The sequence below is a fragment of the Colletotrichum aenigma genome (genome assembly GCF_013390185.1).
Source record: "Colletotrichum aenigma strain Cg56 chromosome Unknown KSG_Cg56_contig04, whole genome shotgun sequence".
Lineage (NCBI taxonomy): Eukaryota > Fungi > Ascomycota > Sordariomycetes > Glomerellales > Glomerellaceae > Colletotrichum > Colletotrichum aenigma.
In genome coordinates, this window is record NW_023500910.1 from 161,939 (window position 1) to 188,170 (window position 26,232).

Here is a 26,232-nt window from a genome sequence, read left to right on the forward strand (position 1 = left end):
TTATAAAATAAAAAAGACTTCATTAAAGTGTTATAAAAACTATGTATTATAAAAAATACTTATACAGCTTCTAAATTAATTATAGATAAATTAATTAAATATATATAAAAGTCAATATTTAATTTTTATATATATTATATATGTATTAATAAGATAGATAGCTTTTATATAGCTTTTTAACATAAATAATAGAAATATCTTAATAGCTTTTTTTTTTAAAGCTACAGTTTTTATTTTAGAAACTTAAAAAGACTTATTAACACTGAATATCTTAGATATTTAAATAATATAATATAAATATTATCTCTATATCATTTTGATATAAGCTAGATATATATATATCATAGGTTTTTTGTATTAATTACTTAAAGCTGAGTTTTTTAAAACTATGATATTTTATTTATGATATACTTATTAAATAAAATAAGCTTAATATTAAATATCTTTATAATATAATTAAAATAAATAGCTAGTATAAAGTTAGAATAAATTATGTATATTAGAAATATAAAAGTAAGCTATTAAGGCTATAATAAATAATAGATATAAAGTATTATCTAAATATACTTATTATATATTAGGCTTCTCTTATTTTTAAAGTAATAATAAGATAAATATGTTATTATATAAAGTTAACCGTAACTTCTATATACTTCTTAACTTTATTAAGTTTTTATTTATATTTCTCTTCATATATACCTTATATATATATATATATATATTCTACTCTCTTTTTATAGCTACTTTTATATTTTATAAATAAAATACTTTTTACCTTCTTAAATAAGCTTCATATTACTATTTTTTCTATGTATATATCTTTTATATCTCTAGTATATATTTAATATAAGCTAACTCTATCTATAAATAAGCTCTTTTTTATTTAAATATATATTAGATTTATAACTAATTCAAAGTTAATTTACTTTAAGTAATAAGTATAATATTTAATAATAAGAATAAAATAGCTATCCTCTTATAGAAAGCTTGTGTTTTATAGTTTCTAGCTAGAAATTTATACATAAATTAGTTTGTTTTTTTATATATACTACATATAAGCTAACTATATATAGAGGTTTTGTATAAATTTGCTTTTAATAAAATAAAGCTTATATAAGAATAATAGATTTATAAAATTTCACAGCTTCTAAATAGAGATTTCTGTATTATCCATGTAGTATAAATATACATATATATAAATATACATATATATATATATATATATATATATATATATATATACATATACATATTAGAAAGTATAATATCTTAAGGTTAATATATTATTTAAAAAAGTGTAAAAAAATATAAACTTATTTAAAGTTTATAAGTAATAAGAAAAATTACAACATGTATATATATTATATATATATTATATATATAATATATCTAATAACTTTATACTCTATAGATCTTAAATTATATATCTATATCTAAATAAATGTAAACTTATAAGAAAGCTATACTATTTTTTTAAATATATATTTATTTAAATTAAAGTAGTTTCTAGCTTTTTGGTTTAATAAATATATATATATATACCTTATAACTTATAATATAATATATATTATTAAACCTAATATGAATATAAGGTAGGCTTATAATAAATATATATCTTATAGATATACTTTATATATTAACGTTATACTTATATTAAGTTTTAGTAATTATTTATATAAACAAAACTTATTATAAACTATTAAAAAGCATTTATAATATTTATTTATGTTTTATTTAATATATATTCTTTAAAACTATTAAAAGAGGTATTTAGACTATTTTACTATTTTAGAGCTCTTTAAGCTTTAAGAAATAAAAACAAATAAGAATATCTTTAGTATATATAGCGTATATATAAGACTTAGCTTAACGTTAGGTTTTAGTTTACTAAAAGGAAAAAGGATAAATTATAGCAATTTGTATTTAGTCTTTTAGTAAAATACTAGCTTAATAATAAATATTTATATAGAAATATACTAACTTTATAAAGCTAAACTATATTTAAGATAACCTTATTACTAATTAAAGTTAGTTTTAATTTTAAGTTATATTAAAGTAAATATATCTTTTATTAATATATTATATATATTAAGCTAAGCTTAAGACTAAATATGTTATATTTTAAGCTATCTCTTAATAATAGCTATATTTAGTTTAAAACCTATATATATAGAGAGATAACTTAAAATTAATATATATTATGAAAAGCTTTTAGTAAATATATTAATATTAGTAATAATATATATAGTACTATAAAAAGTATCTATATATCTTTTATAACCTGTTTAACTTTCTAAACTTATTAACACTAAGTTTAGCAATTAAGTTAAATATATAAAATATAATCTTAGTTTAAAAGTTACTTAAATAGAGCATACGCTTAATATATACTCCGCTTAAATATAATATACTTTTCTTATTATTACTATTTACTTTCTATTTATATCAATATATAGTTAAAGATATATAAGATTTAAATATAAAATAAATAGACTAAAAGCTTCTTTAATTTAAATAAAAGATTTATAAACTCTATATTTAGAAGTATAAATATAAATTTTAAGAAGAGATTATTAAGCTTAAGTAAAAACTAATTAATAGAGAGGATAAACTAACTATATACAAAGCTTAATGTGAATACATATACTATATATATAAGCTTTTTAGCTAGAAATTAAGATTTATACTATTAATATATTTAGCAGTATATATATTATATATATATTAAATTAGATTATATAAAAGAAACCTTCACCATATATATATAATACTTAATATTAATTTTATCTAAAAATAATATATTAATTTAATGCTTTTATAGCTATATATACTAAGTATATATTATATAACAGAAGTCTATTTATAGCTATAAATCTATTTATAGATAATATATTCAATAGATATATACTATATGTATGCTTAGTTTTAAAGCTAATTCTCTTTAAGCTTCTCTTTAAGCTTCTTCTCTTTAAGCTTTTACTACTATTATTATTCAATAGTAATAACGCCTAATATATTATTAATATATATAAAATATAAATATAAGCCCTATAAAATATATGTTATAATAAAACTAAAAAGTAATAGTAGTTTATAAAATAGCTAAAATATAGTTAGTATATATTAAATACTAATAATATAAAACATATACTAATCAAAAACTTCTTAATAGAGATAATATATAGCTCTAAAATCAGGTTAATATATATTAAGCATAGCTTAAATATATATAAAGCATACTTTTTAAAAAGGCTTATTTAGAAAGCAAAAAAAGTGTAGCTACTTAAGCAAAAAGCATATTACGTTATATATACTATTAGTATGTATAAAGTTATAATTTAATTTAGATTAAATATATACCTTCTATTTATTATTAGAGAGAGTGCTAATAATAATATCCTCTTATATAATAAACTATAAAACTATTAATATATTCTCTATATATATTAGCTTTAGTTCTATTTTAATTAGAGTTATGTTATAATTACAGTTTATATTATATATTAAATTAAATAAAAGTGAGAATAATTTCTACTAAATATATACTCTTTTTATACTTTAAGCTACTTTGAAACCTATAGAGTTAGTATATAAGTTAGTATATAAGTTTAAAAATACTTTTAATAAAATAGAGAGTAATATACTAACTTAGATAGTTCTCCCCTTTAGCTTATAAAATAGATTAGTTATTATAAGCTAAAAAATAGCAGTTAGTTTATATAATATATATAGCAAATAAATAGCAAATATGTAATATCTTCTAGCTATGTATAACTTATACATAACTTATATAGTAGAAAGTTAAACTCAACTACTAATAAAAAATAAGATTAATTAGTTTATATTTAATATTAGCTATATATGTATAAAAAGTATATAGAAATAAAATTATACTAAAGCTTTTATTTTTAAAATAATATTACTAATAAAGCTATTATAGAGGCTAATTTTAAAATCAATCTTAATAGAGCATATATTAAGGCTATATAAACTATATACTTAAACTTAAAAACAATAGATATGTTTTTTATGGCTATTATTATAGACCTAAGTATAAAAAGCACTATATATAGTTACTATACACTGTGAGGGGCTAGCCTTTAATTTACTCAACTTAAAGGTGCCTTAATTATAGTAATCTAAGGTAAAGAAGGGAGGTTTCTAGGATACTCCTTATGTAGAAGGAAAATAGGTATAAAGCGCCTATTAAGCGAACATAATCGCTAAGAGCAGAATTCTTAGCAGTTTATAGTATCACTTAAACATAATAAGTAGGTATAGCATATAATATATACACTAAATATATACTAAAGATATAATATATGTTTTTAGCTAAAAATATTTATAATAAAACTTAAGTTTTATTTATTAAGGTTACAAACTATATATTATTAATATATATATAATAAATATATAAAATATATAAATATTAAAATACTACTAATAACTATAATAATCAAATTATATAAGTTACATTAATATTACTTAAATATAAAAAGAGAATATATAAGTTATGTAATAAGCTAAAGTTGATAAATAACTTTATATATAACGCTAAAGCTAATTTTAACTATATAGCTAGGATATTATTAATATATATTTAATCTAAATAGAAAGCAAACTAAATTTATATTCAAAGATTAACTTTACATATTTTTCTAGCTATATTAAAAACCTCTATTAATTACAATAAAGATATACTTAATTTAACATACTTTACCAGTCAGCCGCGCATATCAGTCAGCCGCACACTTTTCCTCATCTTTCAAACATCATATAAGTTTTTACAACCAGAACGTAGAAAATCAATTAGCTCTCATCGGCATCTGATTCACTAGATAAATCTACATCTTTAGAACATATTTGCGCATTATAGCCTGTCTTGCCGCACACACTGCAACGCTGTTAAGCTGACCAACCCTTCTTCAACAGACCCCTATCTTCACCTTCTTGAGGCGCTAGATATTTCTTTTTACCCTTTTCTTCTAGGATAACCTGAGATTCTGCTATATTAAGTGCTCCTTTAAGCTGGATATATATCTGTTTTGCTCTTTAGCGCTTAGTAAGTGTTATATTAGCATCCTAAAGTATATATATTTAATCTGTTAATATTATGATTAAGTATGCTATAACTTATATACCTTTTACTAGCTAGTTAACTACTTTAATTATTAGTATTAGAAAGCTTTCTTAATAGGCTAATATCTAAGTTTTAATAAAGTTTAATTATAAAAGCGCTTTATATTAGTTAGAGGGTGTTTGTAATTATTAGGCTAGTGGTGTTAAGGGATTAGTTGCAAGATGTGTGGGCGTCTATATATATATATTAAGTTTCCTAATTGTATAATTTAAGTTTTATAGTAAAATACTAGGTCTATAGGAGGCAGATTTAATCTTTTTATTTATAAAGATTTTATTATAGGCTTTATAGAAGGTAATAAAGAACTTAGACTTTATAATATAGTTAATAGAGGATTTATTAAATAGGTTAATTTCATCCCTATATATATGCTTTAAAGGTGAGTATAGCGTAATATCTAATAGCTAGAGTAAGTAAGATAAATATAGAGGTATATTAATAGTTATAATATTATTCTACTTATAGTATTTATTAAATTTAGCTGATAAATAACTCTTATATCTATTAATTATAAGCATCTAATAGACACCTTTAATATAAGCCTAAGTATACTTTTTGAAATGCTTAATTTAGTCTAAGCTAGTTTTATTATCAGTCTATCTATTAGTAGTTAGTTTAATTACTTAGTTACTTAGAAAGCCTAATTCTATTAACTAGTTAGTAAGGTGATAAAACCCTCAAATAATTATAAAAAGCAGGGTATATTATCCCCTTAAATTAATACACTTAATAACTATAGCCTATTTATAGTTATTAAGCTAAATAGATTTCACTTTTCTATATCTATCAGCATATATGATAACTATTAAACTAATAATAACGCTTATTATAAAGCTAGTCTTATTAAAATTATATAGATCTTTATTATTAATGCTATATTTAGCTATTATATTACTTAATAATATAAACCACTTTAAAATAACCTCTAGGTCCTCTTAAAATACCTTTTAATAATTATATAAATAATTAAATATAGTCTTTTGAGTTAGCTGTAAGTTAATAAACCTCTTAGCCTAATGCTTCCTAATAGGCATCCTATTCTATATCTACAGCAGGAGATTTGCTATATCTTCTATTCTAGTGAGTTATAAGGGAAATCCTCTAAAATCCTGCTTAATAATATATTAGAGAAGTCTTTTCTCTTTAATCAGATTAAGTTTATATTATTAAGGCTAAATATAGTTAAAGCATAGTTAATTATTTATTCTGTTGCATAAGGTATTTTTAGGGATACCATATATCTTTGCAGCGCCTCGCGTACTAAGTTTATGACCTAGAGCATGTGTCGATCGGATCGCCTCAATAGCAAGAATGATCTTATCTTCTTGGGTGTAAATCGGCATTGCGGTTGTTGAGATATCATGCGTCAAAGGTTTAAGTGGCTGGGAACAAAGCGCGTCATGGAAAAAGTGCGCGGCTGACTGATATGCGCGGCTGACTGGTAAAGTACGTTATTATATAATTATCAAATTATATAAATAAAGAAAAAAAAGAAATTTTTTAATTAAGCTAAAGTGGAAAATTTAAAGTATATATTATATATAGCTTATATATTAAAAGAGGAGGGATTAAGGCTATATATCCCTAAAGTAACTTATTAGCTAAATAGGTACCCTACTTAAGTTTATATATAAGGATTAAAAAAGTTTTACTATATAAGCGGGTATAAAAGATATATAACGCAGAGAATCTATTAATTTAGCACTACTACACCCCCTTAGGTGGATTTTAGACCCCCCTACGAGCAGCACTCCGCTCCCATAGCACCATATGGACAGTGTGGCATGTCATTATTCGACACGGTGTCTGTCGGGGCCTTACAAAGTGAGTGATGCCCGACGACGAACGCTGAACGCAGTCAACGCAATAACAAAGTGACAGGGTAAGCCAGGGGGTGGGATTTTTCTTTTTTTTTCATTCGAGGGCCATCTCTGATTGGCGGAGCTGCTTCCGGATAGCCTTAATTGGCTGGAGGGGCCTCCGGTCGATTTACAACGTCTCATTGGAAGCTCTGACGCTCTCGACTCTTGTGGGTTTGGTCACTTAGTCGTCCTAATGCTGCCTGGCCGGAGAATGTTCCGGGGCACAGAGACATCTGATTGGGGTCCCTCGATTAGTGTGGCACGCTAAGAAGGATCTGTATATCGGCCGCTGTTTGACTCGAAGGTAGCCAGTGTCGGAACCGACAGACATTCTTACTGTCTGTCTGCTTAGTTTCATCTCTGTGTTCCCAAAGCTTCTTCCACGTGTGACCCGGGTTGATTCTGCCATCGCCTCCGGAGCGGACTCCGATGTGCCAGATGCCAGCTCATCCCATTGGCAGATGATGTATTTAGCATTCGACGTTGATTTTCAGGGTCCTAAAGAGGGGGACCACATGGAACTGCTTTACGCCATGACGGCGTCCGCCTACAGTTTCCTTCTGAGCTCCAAGAACCCTGCAGATTCATGCTCCCTGCCCACCATCTGGTCGCTGCCATAACTATCTTTGGGCGTCTGAGGCCATGTTCATAACTTTTAAAACAGCCACACGGCCTGCTATCAGCTCCCAGCGTCTCCGACCATAAGTTGGTCGTTCGATTCCTCCATTATGCTTTGCGGTGCGCCGAGCGCCCAAACGCAATTCCGGGGGTTCTTCAGGGGTCGAATCGGTCGTTGGCCAACCCATCGACGGAACATCTCATCGATCAAGATCGGCCATTGGTGCGCGCGGTCTGATATACAGTAAGTGAAGCATGCTACCTTTTACCAGCGTCGTAAGTCAGCCCACGCCCCATTCGTTTCTGGCGACGACTCAGGGGGTGTCAATTAAGATTTGACATCTCCGGTTCCCCTGGGAGCATCTCCGGTCAAGCTACCATTAAATCTCGATGGTGGCATCACTGATTACGTAGAATTGACAGCTGATTGCATTCCTTGTGAACTCAGCGACTAGAACGCGCTGTTCCGCTTCGTTCGAAAGAATCCGCTCAACGCCCCCATCAGCTGCGGCAGTCCCTTTTCGTGGCTGTCGTTTTTCATCCCTCCGCGAATCCAGCCCGGAAGCTTCCTTCGAATTCTATCTGTCCCGTACCTCCGGTCGACCAGAACGATGGCTGCGTAGTCGCCTTGGTGCCTGATAGCCCGCCCGATACTCTGGTTTACCGCGCGCATGCAAGCATTCTCGTAAAAGTCTCTCGCCGCCTGCTTCGCCGCCACGGTCGCCTCCTCTCTTGATATTCGCGTGGCCGCCGACGCATCGGTCAAACGCTGGACGGTCGTAGTCTCGATGTACTCCGTCTTTGCTTTCCACTCGGGAGAATTGATGTTTGGGTAAGGCAACCCGATAATGATAACGCAACGGCCGAGGCGGTCGGAAAAGTTGATGCCCTCGCTCATCTTGCCGCCGACTACGCTCAGGAGTATCGCACCGCGAGGCTTGTATGCTGCGTCTGCGCTAGGTTCGCCGTCGCCGAGGATGGCCTTGCTGTAGGCCTCCAGAACCTCGTCGCTCGAGCCGCCCCGAGTCTCCTTGAACGCCTCCTTTCTCTCTCGCATGCGGTCCCAGATTGACTTGGACTCGCCGGGATTCTTGGTCTCCCAAACCGCCACAACTTCGTCGAGGTAGCCGTAGCTTGGGAAGAAGACGACGACACCATCGGGAACTACGTTGCAGATGTTGAGAATCGCCAGGCCCAGCTGGCTCACCATCGCCTTGTCGCTTCGACGCTGGAAGCTGAACTCGAACGTGGAGCTGATGTCCCTGTTAGGGCCCGGTTTCGCGCCCGCGAGCGTCCACACGCAGAGGTTCGACGGCGGGATGACGTGGCCGCAGCTGAGCGTCGTGAGTTTCGAATCCGACAAGTATGGGAAGAGGTGGTCCTTGTAGTCTTCAAAGGGGGACATGGTACCACCGGCTAGAATGACTGCCCTGGCACTCGTGGCGATGGACGAGAATGCATGGGTGGGCGAGAGTAGCAGATAAGAAAGTTGAATGTCCGGCGAACTAGATGACGTCTTTTCGTAGAATATGCGGCCCTCCGAGCTGAGGTTCGTGAGAGAAATCAGGAACGATGACAAGATGTGCAGAACCGGGGTCGACGATCTCGGTGGTGCCTTGCCAGCATTGGGCTGGTCGATCTCCTCCTCGACGTGAGCGACATAGCTCTCAATTTTGTAGGCGAGCTTGGACTCCTGGATGTACTGGATGAGCTTAAAGAGATTGATTTGGTCCACGCCCTTGCATCGAAGGAGCACCTTAGAGTCAACTATGCCATGAGGTGTCTGCGAGCTGGTCAGTGATATCCAAGCCTGAAGAATGACGAAGGTATACCTTGAGCGTCAAGGCCCCACTCATCCACTCGGTGAGGCCTTCGATGACTCTGCCAACCTGGCCGACCATGACACGGTTTTCTCCCTTCAATTTCTTGCCGAATCTTTTGACGTACACGCCCAGCATCTGTCGCGCCCGTCTCAGCTCTGTTAGTTTGATTTCCGACGCATATACGTTGGCTACTGCATCCATGATGTTGTGCGCCTCATCGACAATCACTACATTGCCCTCCAGCTTGATGCCCAGGGCGTCTCGGGCGTTCTTTTGCAGAAGGAGCGGATACGGCAAGGTAACGATCTCAGCCCCTGCGATAGCCGCCCTTGAGGCATAATACGGACATACTTCAAGCTTTTTGCCAAGATGATAGAGGTCTTCTATGTCGGGTAGGGTGGCGTGGGCTGTGTCTCGAAACTGGTGAGTCTGCTTGATGTTGTCTTCGTTCAGCGTATAAGGACATTTATCCTTGGCCTTGGGCTTCTGCAGCTCTGAGCATCGGTCATTGATGGCAGATATTGTGCCCAGCTTCGCCACGGATGGGTTGATGCACAGTTTCTGACGGGAGGAAAGGGGTAGATGCTTGACTGGCTCCTTGTCCGGCCGGGCATCTTCACTATCGTTGGGCTTGACCGATGGTGGCATAGATGATGGAAATGCGGGGCGTCGAAGTTCATGGATGAATTGCGTGAGTTGAGAATGCGTTCTTGACGTGTAGTATATCTGACCAACAAGTTACCGACTAGCCCACCAGCGGCATGGGGCTTGCGCACCTTGACTCCGTCCTCAACCTTGTCCTCCTCTTGCTCCGCCTTCAGGTTGCCCAGCCCGAATCTAGAAAGAATGTCCTTGGTTTCTTTGCTCAGTCCAGACATGGCATCGCCGTCGTCTGCGGCACCAGACTCATCGGCCTCATCCAACAGCCACTCATCGTCTGCGTCGGCATCGTTCCGAGCCTTCGAGCTCGAAGGGCCTTCGTCAAATCGACGTCGCTTGGCGCTGCGAATTTCGAGGGCTTTTTCTTTCAGGCGGATTTGCTCCAAGGTTTTCTCTCGTTCTTCCCAGTTGCGAGCTAGCTCTTCCCTCTTGCGCCGGAGCATTTGCTCCACGATCCAATCGGGCTCATCCCTAAAGTCGTCCATGTTGACTTTGAGAGAGGCCTCATGCTCCTCAATACGCTGGTTGCGCAGCCATGTCAGAGATGCACAGATGAGCGAAAGAGATTTACCCTGGACTGCGTGTCAGTGACGACCAGGGTGAATGACGAGCCATGACAGACAGTTCCTGTGGGACTTTCCAGAATGCCAACCTGTCCGTTTCCAGCCTGCAGCACGCCGTAAGCTGTTTTCATGAAGGCAGTCTGCACATCGTACGGCGTGTAGGGATGGTTGAAGTCGATGCCTTCAGGAACAGGCAGGCCGCTGCCTGGAGCAGCCGCCATGGCGAAGGTGAAGTAGTACGCGACACGAGACGATCATGCAATCAGGACATCAAGCTAGTAGGGAGAGACAATGGTGAAGTGAATGACAAAGGCGCAGTCGGGAAATAAAGATCTGACTGATCAAACAACAATCAGATATTGAAGCGAAAGGGGGCGTTCGAGCTGGGTTGGGAATTGCTTCAATGAGATTGGATAGCGGAAGCAGATGGCAGTCGGACGCGCAAAACAAAGACCCACTGGCCGACCGGGTGCTCGCATGTCACAGGTGGTTTCGGTGAAGAACACCCCGGGCTTGCCTAGTTTCGGTCAGCTCGGGTCAGTCAAGGTGAGAGGCTGGGGCTGGTGACATTGGCGAGACCATCCAGCCCTCGCCGGCTTAGGTAACCAGAACACACCAGCAGAATAGCCGGGTGAAAAAAGGGCAGGAGCACAGACCACACCAAGAGACTGGAGACTGGACTAGTCGTCCCTTCCCGCCCAGAAAAAAACCTGCAAAATCCTTAGGGCTGCCCTGCCCTCCGCCCCGCTTAACATTTTTCCGGAGGTTGCCGGCGTGCAGAGGCACCCTCACAAATTTCGTGCGTCTTGCGACTTGACGAAAAAAGAATCCCCATCCGCGATACCAGCAAGACGACCACCGATCAAACACCGTCGCCATGCCTACCCGATTCTCCCGCACCCGCAAGCAGTACGTTGATTCAATCCCGTCTCGGTCACAAACGAAATGAGTTTCTTCTCCCGCGAATGTCGTCGGCGCCGTCGCCGTTGGGATGCTTTGGATGGAGGGGGAAGGCCGGGGGAGGGCAGCCGGACGAGGGCTTGATGTGAGCCGGTGGAAGGCCTTTTGGAACTCTGCTGCGCCCATCCAAAGAGGAGGATGGGGATGGCCGACAAAGCATCGCGACGCGGGAGAAACGAGACTCTCGAATTGATCACGAAGCTGACATGTTTTCGCAGCCGCGGTCACGTTTCCGCCGGTCACGGACGTATCGGCAAGCACCGCAAGCACCCAGGTGGTCGTGGTCTGGCCGGTGGTCAGCACCATCACCGCACTAACCTCGACAAGTACCACCCTGGTATGTTCTCTCTGTTGTCGAAAGAGACCAAGTTTGAACAAGTTTTGCTGACATGGCGCAGGTTACTTCGGTAAGGTTGGTATGAGATACTTCCACAAGCAGCAGGCGTACGTACACCCCGAATCCGAACGACGTGAAGCTTCCGGTAGTGCTCTGCAACCCACGACAATTTCGACATGACGACATTAGACAACGTCCACAACGCGCTCCACATCCCTACACGGGATTGCGAAGGACTGTGGCACATCGAAACAACAGCAGGCTACCACAAGAATTTCATCACGGACGGGACGCAGAGCACACCGGGACGCCAATCATCGGAGGATCCCCCATCCATCGCGTCAGGCACTAACTCCTGTCTGCAGGCACTTCTGGAAGCCCGTCATCAACCTGGACAAGCTCTGGACCCTCGTCCCCGCTGAGAAGCGCGAGGAGTACATTGCCGGCAAGAAGGACACCGTCCCCGTCATCGACCTCCTCCCCTTCGGCTACTCCAAGGTCCTCGGCAAGGGCCGCCTTCCTGAGGTCCCCATTGTCGTGAAGGCCAGGTGGGTCAGCAAGCTGGTACGTTGCCCTCCTCCCGCCTCTTGTGTGCGAGAGTCTTGCGAATCTAACCCTATCCCACAGGCGGAGAAGAAGATCACCGAGGCTGGCGGTGTTGTCGAGCTGGTGGCATAAGTTCGGAAACTACTCCACGGGGAAAAAATCCAAACACACTTGACGGATTGGGAATGACGGCCATGCAGCCTCGGAGCGGGCGGCGGACCGCTTTTTTGTCACACAACTTGCGCTTGGCGGGACATGGGAAAGGGCCTAGGGACGGCTTTTCGCATTGCATGAAGATCTGCACTTCCAAGGAGTTAAACCGAATAAAAAAAGGCTCTTGATCTCACATCGTCATGGCGGGCGCCATCATCGCCCCGCGTCAACATAGATGACGACGCCGGGCCGTGTGTCTTTCTGGCAGTGTTTGGGCGGCGTCTGGGTCAAGTCGGACGGACGGGTACGATTGAATGGTATTACTTTACGTCGTCTTCCACTTGCGTGCCGTGCTTGTGCTGTTGTACATTTGTGACGTCTGGGTCATTTCGCCTGCCCGCGATGCTGTTCCATAATCTCCATTCCGTGATGATGCCGTCCTAGGTCACGGCACTTCAATGCGACCTGCCTCCAAACGCCACCAGCTCTACCTTGTAATCGTACAAACACATGATCATGTTCACGCCACTGGCATAAGAGTTCCTTGCTAAAGTAAAAGAAAAAAAACATTATCATTACGCCTCAAGCATGTCCATCTCGTCGTCCTCGATTTCTACCGTCTGTACGGATTGTTTTGGCTCAGGCTCCCGTAGGAACTCATGCTCCAACGCCTCCTGGGCGCTGATTCTCCTCGCGGGGTCCAACTCCAAGCATCGGCCCAGGAACTCGACAGCCAGCTTCTCCTCGTCATCCAACGGGATACCCGGCTGACCGTCCTTGCCGCCGTCAGTACGGCATGTGGACCACAAGATAATCTTCTCGAGCGTGAAGCCCGCGGTGCCCACTGTGGGGATGTTTGTTTCGAACATGGCGCCGTGCAAGAGACCCGCCTGCTTCATACGCTTGGTGCCAAAAATGGTGGCAATCTCAATCATGGCTTCGACGTCGTCGGCGCTGTTGAAAAAGGGGAAGCGCTTGCTCATAATGGTCAGGAGGATGACGCCTGCTGACCAGATGTCGATCTTGGTAGTCTGTTCTGTGCACTTGAACAGCACTTCGGGAGCACGGAAGCCTCTTGTGCCGGCACGGTTGGCTCGCCGTGACGGGCGGCTGTCTGCCTTAGGGTAGCCTTGCTGGGGGCCGTTTTGTGATGCTGCGCTGTTTTGAATCCGCTGCTTGCGGACGTCTCTGCTCTCGTGGCACAGGCACGGCTTGCTGTCGGATCCCTCGCGCTCGGCGAGACCAAAGTCGACCAATACACCACGCCGCGTTTGGGGGTCATACAGAAAGTTGGTGGGCTTGATGTCGCGATGCAAGATCTTGTGCTCGTGGACGGCCTTTAGCGCGGTAAACAGGCTGCGCAGGTAGATGGCCATGTCTGAGATCTTCATCTGGCGGAAATAGTCGCGGAAGTCCTCGTGGCGGAAGTAGGGCAGAATGGCGACGACTTGGTCGGTGCTGCGGAAGGCCGTTATCAGTGGACAGACTGCAGGGCAGTTTCTGAGATCGTGGAGCAACTCGAGCTCGTTCAGGATACGGGTGGGACTAGAGGTGACGTAGATTTTCTTGATGGCGACATATCGAGCGCGACGACGTGGCTCTCTCGAGGGGTTGTGGCTGCCATTACGCTGCTTCAATGGCGGGGTGCTCCATTTTTGGTCTCGTTCGTTGTTCTCGATATCCCAATCATTGTCGTATCTGTCGTATTGGATGTCTTCGGCCTTGTAGACGGTTGAAAAGGTGCCTGGGCGAGTGTCGGTCAGCAAAAGCTCAAGATAGAGGGCAAGGGACGGTGAGAGGGAAAAGTACCTTCGCCAATTCTCTTAATAAGACGATACCTATGCCGAAAGCCGGGGAAGACGTCTTGCAGACGGACCATCTCACGCTGGACGCTGGAGTCGACGACGTCGTCCTCATCGGAGCTGTCGTCGGTGGATTCGTTGTCGTTCTCGGCGTCGTCGGCGTCGTCCTCGTCCTCGTCGACCTCGGTCTGGTGCTCAGAGCCGGCCACCATCTCGGTGTCTTCTGTACGGGCGTGGGGGGGATCTTCGTGGATCTCGAAGCGCTCGCGGCTCCTTTTCCTGGTGGCAGTAGCCATGGTTCTGGAATCTGGTTTTCGTGCGGTATCCTCGTTGGCGGTCACCGGACGATGGGCCAATTGGAGCTGGGCCTGGGGCTGTTCGGTCGCGGCGGCGTTGTTGGCGTTGTTGGCGGTGGCATGGAAGGGCGAGTAGGCCTTCAAGACACTGTCTGGGGTAGCCCAGTGCTCGACGTTGAGAGCTTGGCCAAAACGAGTCAATTGGTCGATGGCGTCCAGATTGGGTTGATTGAAGCCAGCTGAGGAATCCCGCTGGGTCGAACACTGCGTCATCCGAGGCGGGAGTTGGGGGGGTGATTTGTAGAGAGTCCAGTGTTTTTTTGTATACAAGGGATCTGGCGCAGTGCGTGCCGGTGTTGATGCGGCTGGCCGTGGCGCTTGCTTGGACTGGCTGGCTTGGACTGGCTGGGACTGGCTGGCCGTCTGGCTGGCTGGCTGGCTGGCTGGGTCTGGCGCTGCGTATTGTAAGCTATGTACGTATTGTGTGTGTAGAGCAGTTAGGTGGGTAGATTGAGTCTTGGTCGATTGGGTTCGTTAGATCATCTCAGTCCATGGGCAGTTGGTGTTGGGTGTCACGGTGTCGCTGCCAGTCGTGCTGATTGGTGTCTCGGTCGTGTCTCTTTCCTTTTTCTCCTGATGCAGCTCTTCTCTGTCTCCTTCTGGCTCCGAGAATCTTTCTGATGGCGGGCATCCAGCTGCTTTCTAGTGGAGGGGCATCCTCCTGGCCCCGTCCACCCCGGCCAACCGTCGGCCACGATTTCAGGGTACCGACTCCACTGACAGCACGCGCTGGCCAATGGAGGACGCGAGTGTGACCCCGCACCGCCATTTTGGGACGAAAGAGGAGGGAAACTGCGACCGGCGCGTCGAAAGAAAACAAAAACAAAAACCCCCCTCGGTTGCTAGGCGCATTTGGGTCCTTTTTGGGGGGGCTGCTACCTTACCTTGCAGAGGGGGGGATTCCTGCCGTCACTGTGCACCGTTTTATGTCTGTGTATGTACCACCAAAATAATCCCACCACAACTTTTCGACATCGTCAACACCACAAGCCGATTCCTCCGCCGGCTGGCGCATGCCTACTCACCTTAGTATTTACTACTAACCTTTGCAGCAGGACCACGGCGCCTACTTCCTTCGCTTTGCACCAGGTCGCACACAGACGGCCATCATCTGACCTCTCTCGGTCTTGTCCCCTTCTTGTTTTATTCATCTTCTCTTCCCTTCCCCTCCGACTCTCAATCGCATTCTCGCCGCCGGGTGCGCACCACACCCCTCGACCGCAGCCATGGACTCGGTCGCATTCGACATCAACGATGCGCTCAAGCATTACATGAGCGACCCTGCCAGCATACCAACTCCAGAGGCAGATGGCTCCCTCTTCGACTGCGAAAATGACCCCGAGGGCCTCACCAACGGCGTCGTCAACCCCGTTCTCAACCCCATTGTTGACGCCGTCGCCGAAAACCCCGAGGCCATCACCCGCAGCGCCCATCTCGATTCTCTCCAGTTCCTCCTAAAGTGCGCACCCATCTCCCCTTGTCCTTCAGACCCCTCTCCTTCGATTCCTTTATCCTCCTCCAGGCTCTCCGCGAAACAGAGATGTGATTCTGAACGTTTGAACCCTTCCAGGTATACCGCCTTCTTGCCAACACATGCCCTGAGCAAGATCTTCGACCTCATCATGTCCGGCCTTGCCGCCGAGGCTGATGCCATAAACCACGACCTCGAGTCCCCTGACGAACAAGAGACCCTAGCACACCACAAGCAACTTCTCGAGATCTACGGCTTCCTCCTGCAGTGGACCATCGCCGCCGTCGAGACCAAAGCTGCCGAAAAGTCGACAACAGCACCCGTCGCCCGAGGCCGCGGCAAGCCAAAGAAGAATGCGCCCAAGGGCCAAGACGGCGTCTGGGACTCGGCCAGCCAGTTGCAATCCGCCCTCGACATCATGAGCAAGGTCCTCAAGTTGAAGCTCTCCAAGATCTTCCTCACCACTTCCGAGAGAGACACCTTTGTCGGTCTGCTAACTCGTCCGGTCTATATGGTGCTCGAGAGCGAACAGCGCGTCAAGGCCATCTCCATCAGGATGCACGCCTTCAAAGTCCTCTGTATCGCCGTCAAGCACCACGGCCATGCCTACGGTAGGTGTTGGGACTGATTGCACCTATGCCTGGCTGTGTACTGACTATTCCCCCAGCTGCCCAGATTTCTATAGTTCAGAATCTGACGTACTTCGAGCATCTCTCCGAACCCATGGCCGAGTTCCTTCACATCTTGGCTGAAACCTACGACTACCCCCAACTGGCCGACGAAATCCTGCGCGAGCTCAGTAACAAGGAGTTCAACAGCAACGACACCAAAGGCCCAAAGTCCGTCTCGCAATTTATTGTCAAGCTCTCCGAGCTGGCCCCTAGAATCGTCATTAAGCAGATGACGATGCTTGCCAAGCAGTTGGACAGCGAGGTAATTAGTGCGACCCCAATGGTATTGAAATCACTCTGACCGCTGCTCAGTCATACACACTGCGTTGCTCCTTGATCGAAGTCTGTGGAAATATGGTTGCCCACCTTGTCAAGCAGGACGAGCGCGGCGAGAACCACAAGTCCCAGCTCGACGCCTTTTTCGACGTCCTGGAAGAGCGGTTCCTCGACATCAACCCCTACTGCAGATGCAGAGCCATTCAAGTCTACGTCAAATTGTGCGATCTCGAGCAAAAGTTTCCCAAGAGACGACAGCGCGCCGCAGAGCTTGCTTGCCGAAGTCTGGAGGACAAGAGCAGTCACGTAAGAAGGAATGCCATCAAGCTTCTCGGCACACTCATCAAGACACACCCCTTCACTGCTTTGCACGGCGCCCTATTAGTCCGTAAGGACTGGCAGGCTCGCCTCGACAAAGTGGAAGAGGAATTGAACGCTTTGAAGCCTCCCGAGGGGGCCGGCCTTGGCGACAACACCGCTGTTGACAATACTCTTCTGGACGAAGCCACTCAGGTCGAACAATCCCCGCAAAAGCCCATGACCGATGAACAAAAGTTCGAGGCAGTGAAGAAGGCGCGCGAAGAAGCTGCTACGTCTGAGGCGATCGAAAAGCTCACGCTGACGAAGCGATACTACTCCGAGGCTTTGAAGTTCATTGACGTTCTTCACGACGCCACTGGTACAGTTTGCCAGTTGCTTGGCTCCAGGAACAAGAGCGAGGTCATTGAGGCCATGGACTATTTCGAGATTGGCGATGCCTACAAGATCGAGCAAAACAAGGTCGGCATCCGCCGTATGTTACGTCTCATCTGGACCAAGGGCAACAGCGACGAGGGCAAGGGCGTCCAGAGCCATCTTATCGATGTGTACAAGCGCATCTTCTTCGAGGCCCCCGGTAACTTCACCGCGAACGATGCTGCCAACTACGTTGCTCGCAACATGATCAGTCTTACGAGTGAGACGACGCCTGCTGAATTGACTTCGCTCGAGCAGCTCCTGGCCACCATGATGAAGGGTGGTCTGATTCCTGAACTCGTCATTGCCAAGCTCTGGCAGGTGTACGGCGTCCGCAAGCGCGAGATTTCCAAGAAGCAGCGCAGGGGTGCCATCATCGTGCTCGGTATGCTTGCAACTGCCAACCCGGAGATTGTGGTCGGGGAGATGGAGACGATGCTCCGTACCGGTCTCGGTGCACACGGTCGCGCCGATCTCCAACTTGCCAAGTACACGTGCATTGCTCTTCGCCGAATCAACCCCACGGGCAGGCAGGCGAAGGAGTCCACCGTCAAGTTCTCTCGCCTTCCAAACGAGCACGCCGTTCTGGCCAGGTTGGCAGCCATCACTGAGGTTCCCTCGGACAGCAAGGAGTGGTATGGTGTGGCCGAGCAGGCCATCAACGCCATCTACGCTATTTCCAAGCACCCGGATATTCTCTGTTCCGAGATCATTCGGCACAAGACGAAACGCGTCTTCGCTGCTCCGTCATCCAGACCCGTGTCCAGAGACGAGAGGCCGTCTTCTCGGGATGAGATGGCGTCTCAATCCTCGCGTTCCGAGAGCAAGGAACCTGACGTGGACGACGACGCCAGCGATGGAAATGAAACCGTCGTTCCTCCGCCCAAGAAGCGCGACAACGCCATCGCCTTGTCACAGCTTTTGTTCATCGTCGGTCACGTTGCCATCAAGCAGATTGTGCATCTAGAGCTCTGCGAGCTCGATTTCAAGCGTCGCAAGCAGGATCAGGAGAAGGAAAAGACTGCAGAGAAAGCTGCTCAGACCGCTGGTAAGAAGGACGAGCCTGACGACCTCGATTTGATCGGTGGCACAACAGAGGACGACTTCACAGAAGCCATGGCACACATTCGTGAGCGAGAGCTGCTGTACGGTCCGGCATCTCTGCTCGCCCAGTTCGGCCCTCTCGTCTCAGAGATCTGTGCCAACAACACCACATATGCCGACAAGGGACTGCAGGCCGCTGCGACCCTCTGTCTCGCTAAGCTCATGTGTGTCAGCTCCGAGTACTGTGAGGCCAACCTGCCTCTACTCATCACCATCATGGAGCGTTCCACCGATGCCACTGTGCGCTCCAACGCTGTCATTGCGCTCGGAGACATGGCGGTGTGCTTCAACCATCTTATTGATGAAAACACCGACTTCTTGTACCGCCGTCTGGCTGACAAGGACCAGTCAGTCAAGCGCACCTGCTTGATGACTCTGACCTTCCTCATCTTGGCTGGTCAGGTCAAGGTCAAGGGTCAGTTGGGTGAGATGGCCAAGTGCCTCGAGGACGAGGATCGTCGTATTGCCGACCTCGCGAGAATGTTCTTCACCGAGCTCAGCACCAAGGACAACGCTGTGTACAACCACTTCGTCGACATGTTTAGTTTGCTGTCTGCTGAGAAGGGCTTGGAGGAGGAGAGCTTCAGAAGGATCATCAGGTTCCTCCTGGGCTTCGTTGAGAAGGTATGTTTTGTTGTTCTAATGCCAGTGACCCCTTCTGACCTTTCCTGTAGGACAAGCATGCCAAGCAGTTGGCCGACAAGCTCGCTGCCAGACTTCAGCGTTGCGAGACCGAGAGACAATGGAACGACGTCGCCTTCGCTCTCGGCCTACTGCAGCACAAGAATGAGGAGATCACCAAGACCGTCTCTGAGGGTTTCAAGGTGGTTCAACTCGCTGCGTAAGCTCAGATGGGACAGGCAGGACAGGCTGGCCTTGTGGCCATGTAGATATAGGGTCATGGGTCGGCGTTGGCGGTTCAAGTTGGTTCTGGCTGGTTGGCTTTTTGACCTGCGTCACGTTGGGATACCACACAGTATTGTACGGATCATGAGACTTAATGATGTTGATGAATTTTTTTATATTGGATACGATTTCTAAACAACGTTTGACTTGCATTGCGTTTGGTGATTGTCGCTGCCTGCAGTCTTGACAGCTGTTTGGAGCCGGAAATTGTAGTAGGCCAAGGCGATCCTTGAATGAGAAGATCGGGAGTCGGCATGTCCGAACACCGTACAAATCGCATTCGAGAAGAAGAATTTGTAGGAAAGCAGGGAAGACTACCATGAAAAGCGGCAAAGCCACGGTGGAATCCGACAGAGAGCGCGTATAGCAGTGGCGATGCGATTTCCCGAGGTGTTCGGAGACTCGCGTTCTCCACTCAAGCCCCATCAAGAGACTAATAACGGAGTTCGCGGAGTTCGATCACGAACACCAAGACGTGTAAACCATGCAATGGAGACCGATAATGGTGATTTCACGCGGTACAAATGGTGGTTGGTCTCGAGGGTTTTGATTTCTGTGATTACTTTTTGGCACGCTCGCTTCTACGTCAGTCACTCATTTTCCTCCTTTCTTATTGTACCATTCCAATTACGAACTCATAAACATGTTGTTTTCACCATCATCAAAGGTAGTTCTGGCAACAGCCGCGATAACTCTGATAGACATCATTAGCGCTCGCTCGATCACACAGTACTCAAAACTTCTTGCCAAGTCGGCTCGTGGAACACCCCAAAATGACGCCATCATCTACGCGTCCAACGGCACTACAACCCTCTCTTCCAACGGGACAGCTGCTTCTGTCGTGGTTCTCGACTTTGGCCGCAATGTCGAGGGCATACCTACCTTTGAGGTTGTGTCTGCCTCTGGCGATACATCCGTCTTTGAGATTTCGTACGGAGAAACCGAGGCAGCATTCAGCGTGTACATGGTGCGTTGTTCGACCCCCCTTTCTGATGATGACTTTGAGGGGTTCTCGCGGCTGACAAAACCCAGAGCGACGGACCACTTCCCCTGGCGGCAGCGATGGACACTTACAGAGTCGACCGTTACAACGTCACCGGTCCCTCAATCATCTCCAACCATCTTATACAAGGAACCTTCCGTTACCAAAAGCTCAACCTGTCAACCTCGGGAGCCCTCACGCTGCGCAATATCGGTGTCAAGCCCACGACTTCTACCACGGCACTGACCCAACTTCCCGGATCTTTCGAATGCTCGGATGAAGACCTCACGAGAATATGGAGCGTGGGAGCAAGGACGGTGCAACTGACCGAGATTCCCAAGAACTTCATCCCGGACTTTCTGAATGTCACGGAAGAAGGGGCGTATGCCGAAAGCGCAGCACCCCAGGCTTTGGGAAGTGCTGTTGCTGCTCAGCTTCTCAACTATGGCCTTGATTTTCGAGTCAAGCCTGTCAAGGGCGGGTTTGGATTTTCCGTTCTGTCAGACACTTTGAATAGCGCTATCTACATCTCCTTCGATCTCGACAAGCGCTCCATCACGGCTCATACTGGTTCGACCGCTTTAGACACCCAAATCGCTGCGGTCGATATCCCGGCAAATCTCACCATGACCCTTGGGTCGTGGCACTCTGTCCATGCCACAGTCGACATCACCGACGTCAGCGTCTCTGTCAACAACATCGACGTCCTCAAGCTCTCCCAGTCCGCCCGCTTCTTCGGCTCTTTCGGTTTCGGCGCCTCCCTAGGACACGCTGCATACTTCCAGAACATTACCGCAGCCACGCCAACGGGCGACGTTGTCTACACTCACCCCCTGACTGACCGTTCCTTCCTTGCCGACTTCTTCATGGGAGCCAACCCCGCCGACACCATCGTCGACGGCTCCCGCCGGGACCGCATCGCCTACTCCGGCGACCTTGACATCGCAGTCGGCGCCGCCTTCGCCAGCACCTTTGGCACCTCCTTCATTGACGGATCCCTCGACCTCATCGGCTCGTACCAAGTCACCCCTGGCTTCTTCACCCCCACAGCCAAGATCCAGCAGGCGCCCCTGTCGACTCCTCTGGATGTGAACGTCACCGGCCTGATTGGGTATTCGTTCAACTTCCTGACTGCCATTGCGCAGAACTACGAGATGAGGGGCAACCTGACGTTCGCCCAGACCTGGGGGCCCAAGGTTGTCAAGATGCTCGACTGGGCGGACTCGCAGACTCTGCCGAACGGCCTGTTCAATCTGGCAGAGGAGTCTTTCGGCGGTGATTGGAACTACTACGATCCCCCTCAGTCTGGCGTCGTGACGAAGTTCAATGTCGTCTACGCATACTCCCTGCAACAGTGTCTGCGACTACTCGAAGATGCCGGCGTTGATGTTGCCGTGTACCAAACTCGACTTGACCGTCTGAGAGCTGCGATCAACGAGAACCTCTGGGACGAGGAGTTGGGAGTCTACATCATGTCCGAGAAATTCACAACCGGGTTTTCGCAAGATGCCAACGCTCTTGCTATCCTCGCTGGCGTCCCCGGGGCACCCACCAACGGGTCATCGGCCCCACTCCGATCCGCGTCCTCCATTCTCTCCGCTATGGCCTCCGGACTCGCAGCCCCGGCCGGGGCCCTCGCCTTTTCCAATTCCACCGTCGCTGCCGGCTGGGCGGAGAAGGTGAGCCCATACGCTGCGGCCTACCACCTCCGCGCCGCGCTCGAGTCAGGCGACGCCTCATCCGCCATGATGCTGCTCAAAAAGACCTGGGCACCGATGGCAAGCCCGACCAACGCAAATTACACGGGCTCCTTCTGGGAGACGCTCAACGCGGACGGCACGCCGGGGCTGGGCTTGGTGACGTCGCTCTGCCATGGATGGGCTGCGGGTCCTACAGCGGAGCTGAGCAAGCATGTCCTTGGTATTCAGCCAACTGTGCCTGGATTCGCCGAATGGAAGGTCGAGCCACAGACAATGGGCCTGGAGTGGGCCAAGGGTCGTGTCCCAAGCGTCGTAGGGGACTTCGCTGTCGACTGGCGGTTTGAGGGTGGGCTGCTGCGGATGGAGGTGGAAAGCCCTTCCGGAGGGAACAAGGGTACGGTGCATCTGCCCCAGCAGCTCCCAACCTCGATTGAGAAGACCGTTATCCGCATCAACGGCGCTGTCGCCAACGGGTCTGCTTTTGAGGTTGTGGGAGGGGACGCATTCGTATTGACACAGGACTTTTTGTATTGAAGAGACGGGACCCATGTGCAGAATGCGACCACTGTGCAGAAAGTTGCCGTCATGAGCGGATGGAAGACCCCCTCCATTGTGCAGCACGCCTGCAGACGCGCAACCCCCTGGACGGAATCCCCGCCGTTTTAGACGTCCATCCAGACCTCGGAATCGACGCTGGAGCACATTGACCAATACCAGACACCATAGGCCGTGCGGCGGGCTACTGTTCAATCTCTCCTTCGAGTTGCGTCCCGCTTTTTCTTATGACGTCTGGAAATGACTTGTTCCTCGCCCATCCGCACACCCACGCGGGGACTCTTCCGTCACCGTAGCGTTTCCAATGGCCCAACGAGAATCACGAACTAACAGCCCCCGGACGAGTATCCATTCTGGGGGCCAAATCTTAGCGCTCTTTGACTGGACAGATGAGCTCGGAGTTCATGGCGGCTCTCCCTTCTCAGGACATTGGGTGCCGACTGATATCAAAATCGCCAGACCTGGACTTGCCTCCGGACCTATAAGGGCCCTCTCACCGATACCTGCCTCTTCGCGTCCACGTCTTCCCATAGAACTGGCCAATGAATCCTGTGCGCTAATCTGTAGGCGCATTGAAATACCCTGGCCCAGGGGCGAAAGAGATATGCCGTTCAACCAGTCTAGACACGAGCCCGAAATGCCGTCTCAGAAGGGCGCGCTGCTCTCTTCTTGCATCACTGGTACCAAACATTCCTCCCTCGCACGGGGACACGTTCTTGCAAGTATCATGTACCAAGTATCACGTACAGAAGAGGGGGCTGGATCCTCTTGACTGGGGATGTCGGTTCAAGGACAGACGTCACTTGTGGTTCAGTCTTACAAACCCGGATTGCATGGGCCCGCTATTCTAGTCACAGTCTTAAGTTGTCAGTTGGGACTTTTTTGCGTCGATCGTCTCCCGCGCGGAGGAGAATCCCACGCAAACAGCCTAAACGTATAAGGTTGGGGGTTTAGCCCGAGAGTTCTCTCAGGGAGCGATTCTCGATGCTCCTCGCATTGAAAACATAATGCCGAAGAAGTCTGGTAGCATTTAGCTCCAGATCTTTGGCTCGGAATCCGTGACGCACCCGCCAATCCTTTTGAAAGCCCCCAGCGACCACCGCCCAGCAACAGTGGCACGAAATACCAATGAGACCTTTGGGCTGAGAGCCGCGGCAACAGCGATTTTTGAACTCGATCGTCGCAAGACGCGCATAGATCACATACGACGTGAGTTGTCTGTGTGAGCGGCGCTCATGCAAAACGTCACTAATCTTTCAAGCATAGGTTATGACGAGAAGGCTGGAAGCAAAGCCCGAGTTTGAAATGAACACAAACCTCAAGCCACCAAGAGAATGTATTCGGGAAGCTTGCGAGAATTGTCGCGACAAGAAGGCGAAGGTACATGGTCTCACACTCGTACAGTCTACTCGGCCCAGGAATTAACAGGCTGCCTCCTAGTGCAACGGAGAAACCCCATGCCATAGATGCATTTACAGACACCTCGAGTGCAGATATGAACCTCGGCGGATCCGCTCCAAGCGCAGTCTACAGGCTGAGCTCAATGTCCTCAAGGCTGCGCAACACCAGAAAGATGCCGTCATTGCGGCGCTGTCAGTCCCAGGCCAGAGCATGGAGGTGCTCCAGCGGCTGTGGACGGGCGAGCCGCTCGAGAGTATCTACGAGATTCTTGGGTGTCGTGAGGTGATGCGCTCATCCGAAGCTTCGAACTTCTCCTCAGACGGAGCCCAAGGTCCCACTGCCTCAGACCAGCCACTGACGAACGCGTTCAGTGCCTCGTCTTCGTCTACGCCTACCCAGGCGTGGTCAAGCTCCCAGCCAGCTATGGAGCATACGGAAAACGCCATAGGCCAAGACACGGGGACCGGGCTCCATGGAGAACAGGTAAACTGCGATGAACACGTCGCATCGGGGTATTCCAACGAACAGGTCGGTGGCTCGATGCTCGACTATTGTGGTCACATGAACTTGGCTTGTGATGAAGCCTTCAACCAGTTTGGAGTCGGAGCTCCCAACTGCCACCCTGACACCCCTTTCGGCGACTCCACACATGTTCAGCAATGTGATGCCGACCTACACCACTCTGAGAAAGTCTCATCTCCCAACGATCCCGAATACTTGAGGAAATCCTCGAGCAGCATTCAGAACAGCCAAAGCAGCTTCTCAAACGGTTCATCCATTGAGTCAATGCTTTGGCCAGGCTCTGCAGACGTGTTTCCCCCGTCGAACGACATTGCACATACGCGCCCCGGCCTGTCGCCAATTGCATCACCGATAACGATCAGCTCGACGGAGTCTCGCCCGGCCTCCCCCGAAGTGGTTCGCAAATCCCCGGTGAAGACCCGGCTTCGGACACCAAGAAAGCAGACACCCAACCGCGAGGTTCCTTTCCGACCTCGGGCGAGGAAGCGGAGTTTCAACGAGGAAGTCCCCTTCTCAAGATCACCAAGCGTCACGGAGGATGATACGCAGCCGTCGAGAGAGCAGAGCGCGCACCCTTCAGACTCGTCACAGTCTCGCAAACGGCACCGCACGGCGTCGGCGCGCAGTTACAAGAAGCAAAAGGATCAGATTGAATTCATGAAGGCGGTCAAGGTGGATGTCGAGACCCGTAACGAGGAGCTGAAGAAAGAGCACGCGGAGCTGTGGCGCCAAGTGCTGGCGGTCAAGAACGCGCTCATGGGCCACGCTGATTGCAAACACCCAACCATCAACGCCTGGCTACAGGCCGAAGCTGCTGACTTCGTTCGTGACAGCGTCAACAGCCATGGTCGCTAGGCGGGAGCATGACCGGCCGGCCGGTAGGATAAGTGGCCTGAGTCGAGGTGGTCAGCAGTAAGGCGAGAGAGCTAGCTGCATGCGAGTGGCGGCGCAATTTCCGTCATATTCAATCCTGGGAAGGTCCTACATTCAGTGGGGAAGAAGCTAGGAGGCGTTGGGAATGGGATGTGGGCGGTGGACCACAGGCTTTGGTGATTCTAGCGTGGAGTCGAGGTCACGTAACGGGTACAG

At 46.6% G+C, this 26,232-nt stretch overlaps 4 protein-coding genes across 4 annotated transcripts; 2 read left to right on the forward strand and 2 right to left on the reverse strand.

The window, feature by feature from the left end:
- Positions 1–7,681: 7,681 nt before the first annotated feature.
- Positions 7,682–10,887, reverse strand: chl1 (ATP-dependent DNA helicase chl1; the record flags this gene model as incomplete). Its single annotated transcript, XM_037321151.1, has 5 exons — positions 7,682–7,685; positions 8,214–9,403; positions 9,453–10,169; positions 10,220–10,675; positions 10,726–10,887. 5 exons carry the CDS (start codon positions 10,885–10,887, stop codon positions 7,682–7,684), a joined length of 2,529 nt encoding a protein of 842 aa, XP_037180099.1.
- A 656-nt stretch (positions 10,888–11,543) lies between these two features.
- On the forward strand, positions 11,544–12,641 carry RL27A (60S ribosomal protein L27a; the record flags this gene model as incomplete). Its single annotated transcript, XM_037321152.1, has 5 exons — positions 11,544–11,575; positions 11,845–11,963; positions 12,025–12,070; positions 12,329–12,527; positions 12,591–12,641. The coding sequence occupies 5 exons, from the start codon at positions 11,544–11,546 to the stop codon at positions 12,639–12,641; spliced, it is 447 nt and encodes a 148-aa protein (XP_037180098.1).
- Positions 12,642–13,237: 596 nt separating this feature from the next.
- Positions 13,238–15,033, reverse strand: hsk1 (Cell cycle serine/threonine-protein kinase hsk1; the record flags this gene model as incomplete). The annotated part of the gene is made up of 2 exons (XM_037321153.1): positions 13,238–14,406; positions 14,472–15,033. 2 exons carry the CDS (start codon positions 15,031–15,033, stop codon positions 13,238–13,240), a joined length of 1,731 nt encoding a protein of 576 aa, XP_037180101.1.
- A 1,013-nt stretch (positions 15,034–16,046) lies between these two features.
- On the forward strand, positions 16,047–25,998 carry cnd1 (Condensin complex subunit 1; the record flags this gene model as incomplete). Its single annotated transcript, XM_037321154.1, has 9 exons — positions 16,047–16,279; positions 16,391–16,902; positions 16,959–17,224; positions 17,275–19,701; positions 19,752–19,918; positions 20,695–20,950; positions 21,016–23,154; positions 24,487–24,600; positions 24,661–25,998. The coding sequence occupies 9 exons, from the start codon at positions 16,047–16,049 to the stop codon at positions 25,996–25,998; spliced, it is 7,452 nt and encodes a 2,483-aa protein (XP_037180100.1).
- Positions 25,999–26,232: the final 234 nt, after the last annotated feature.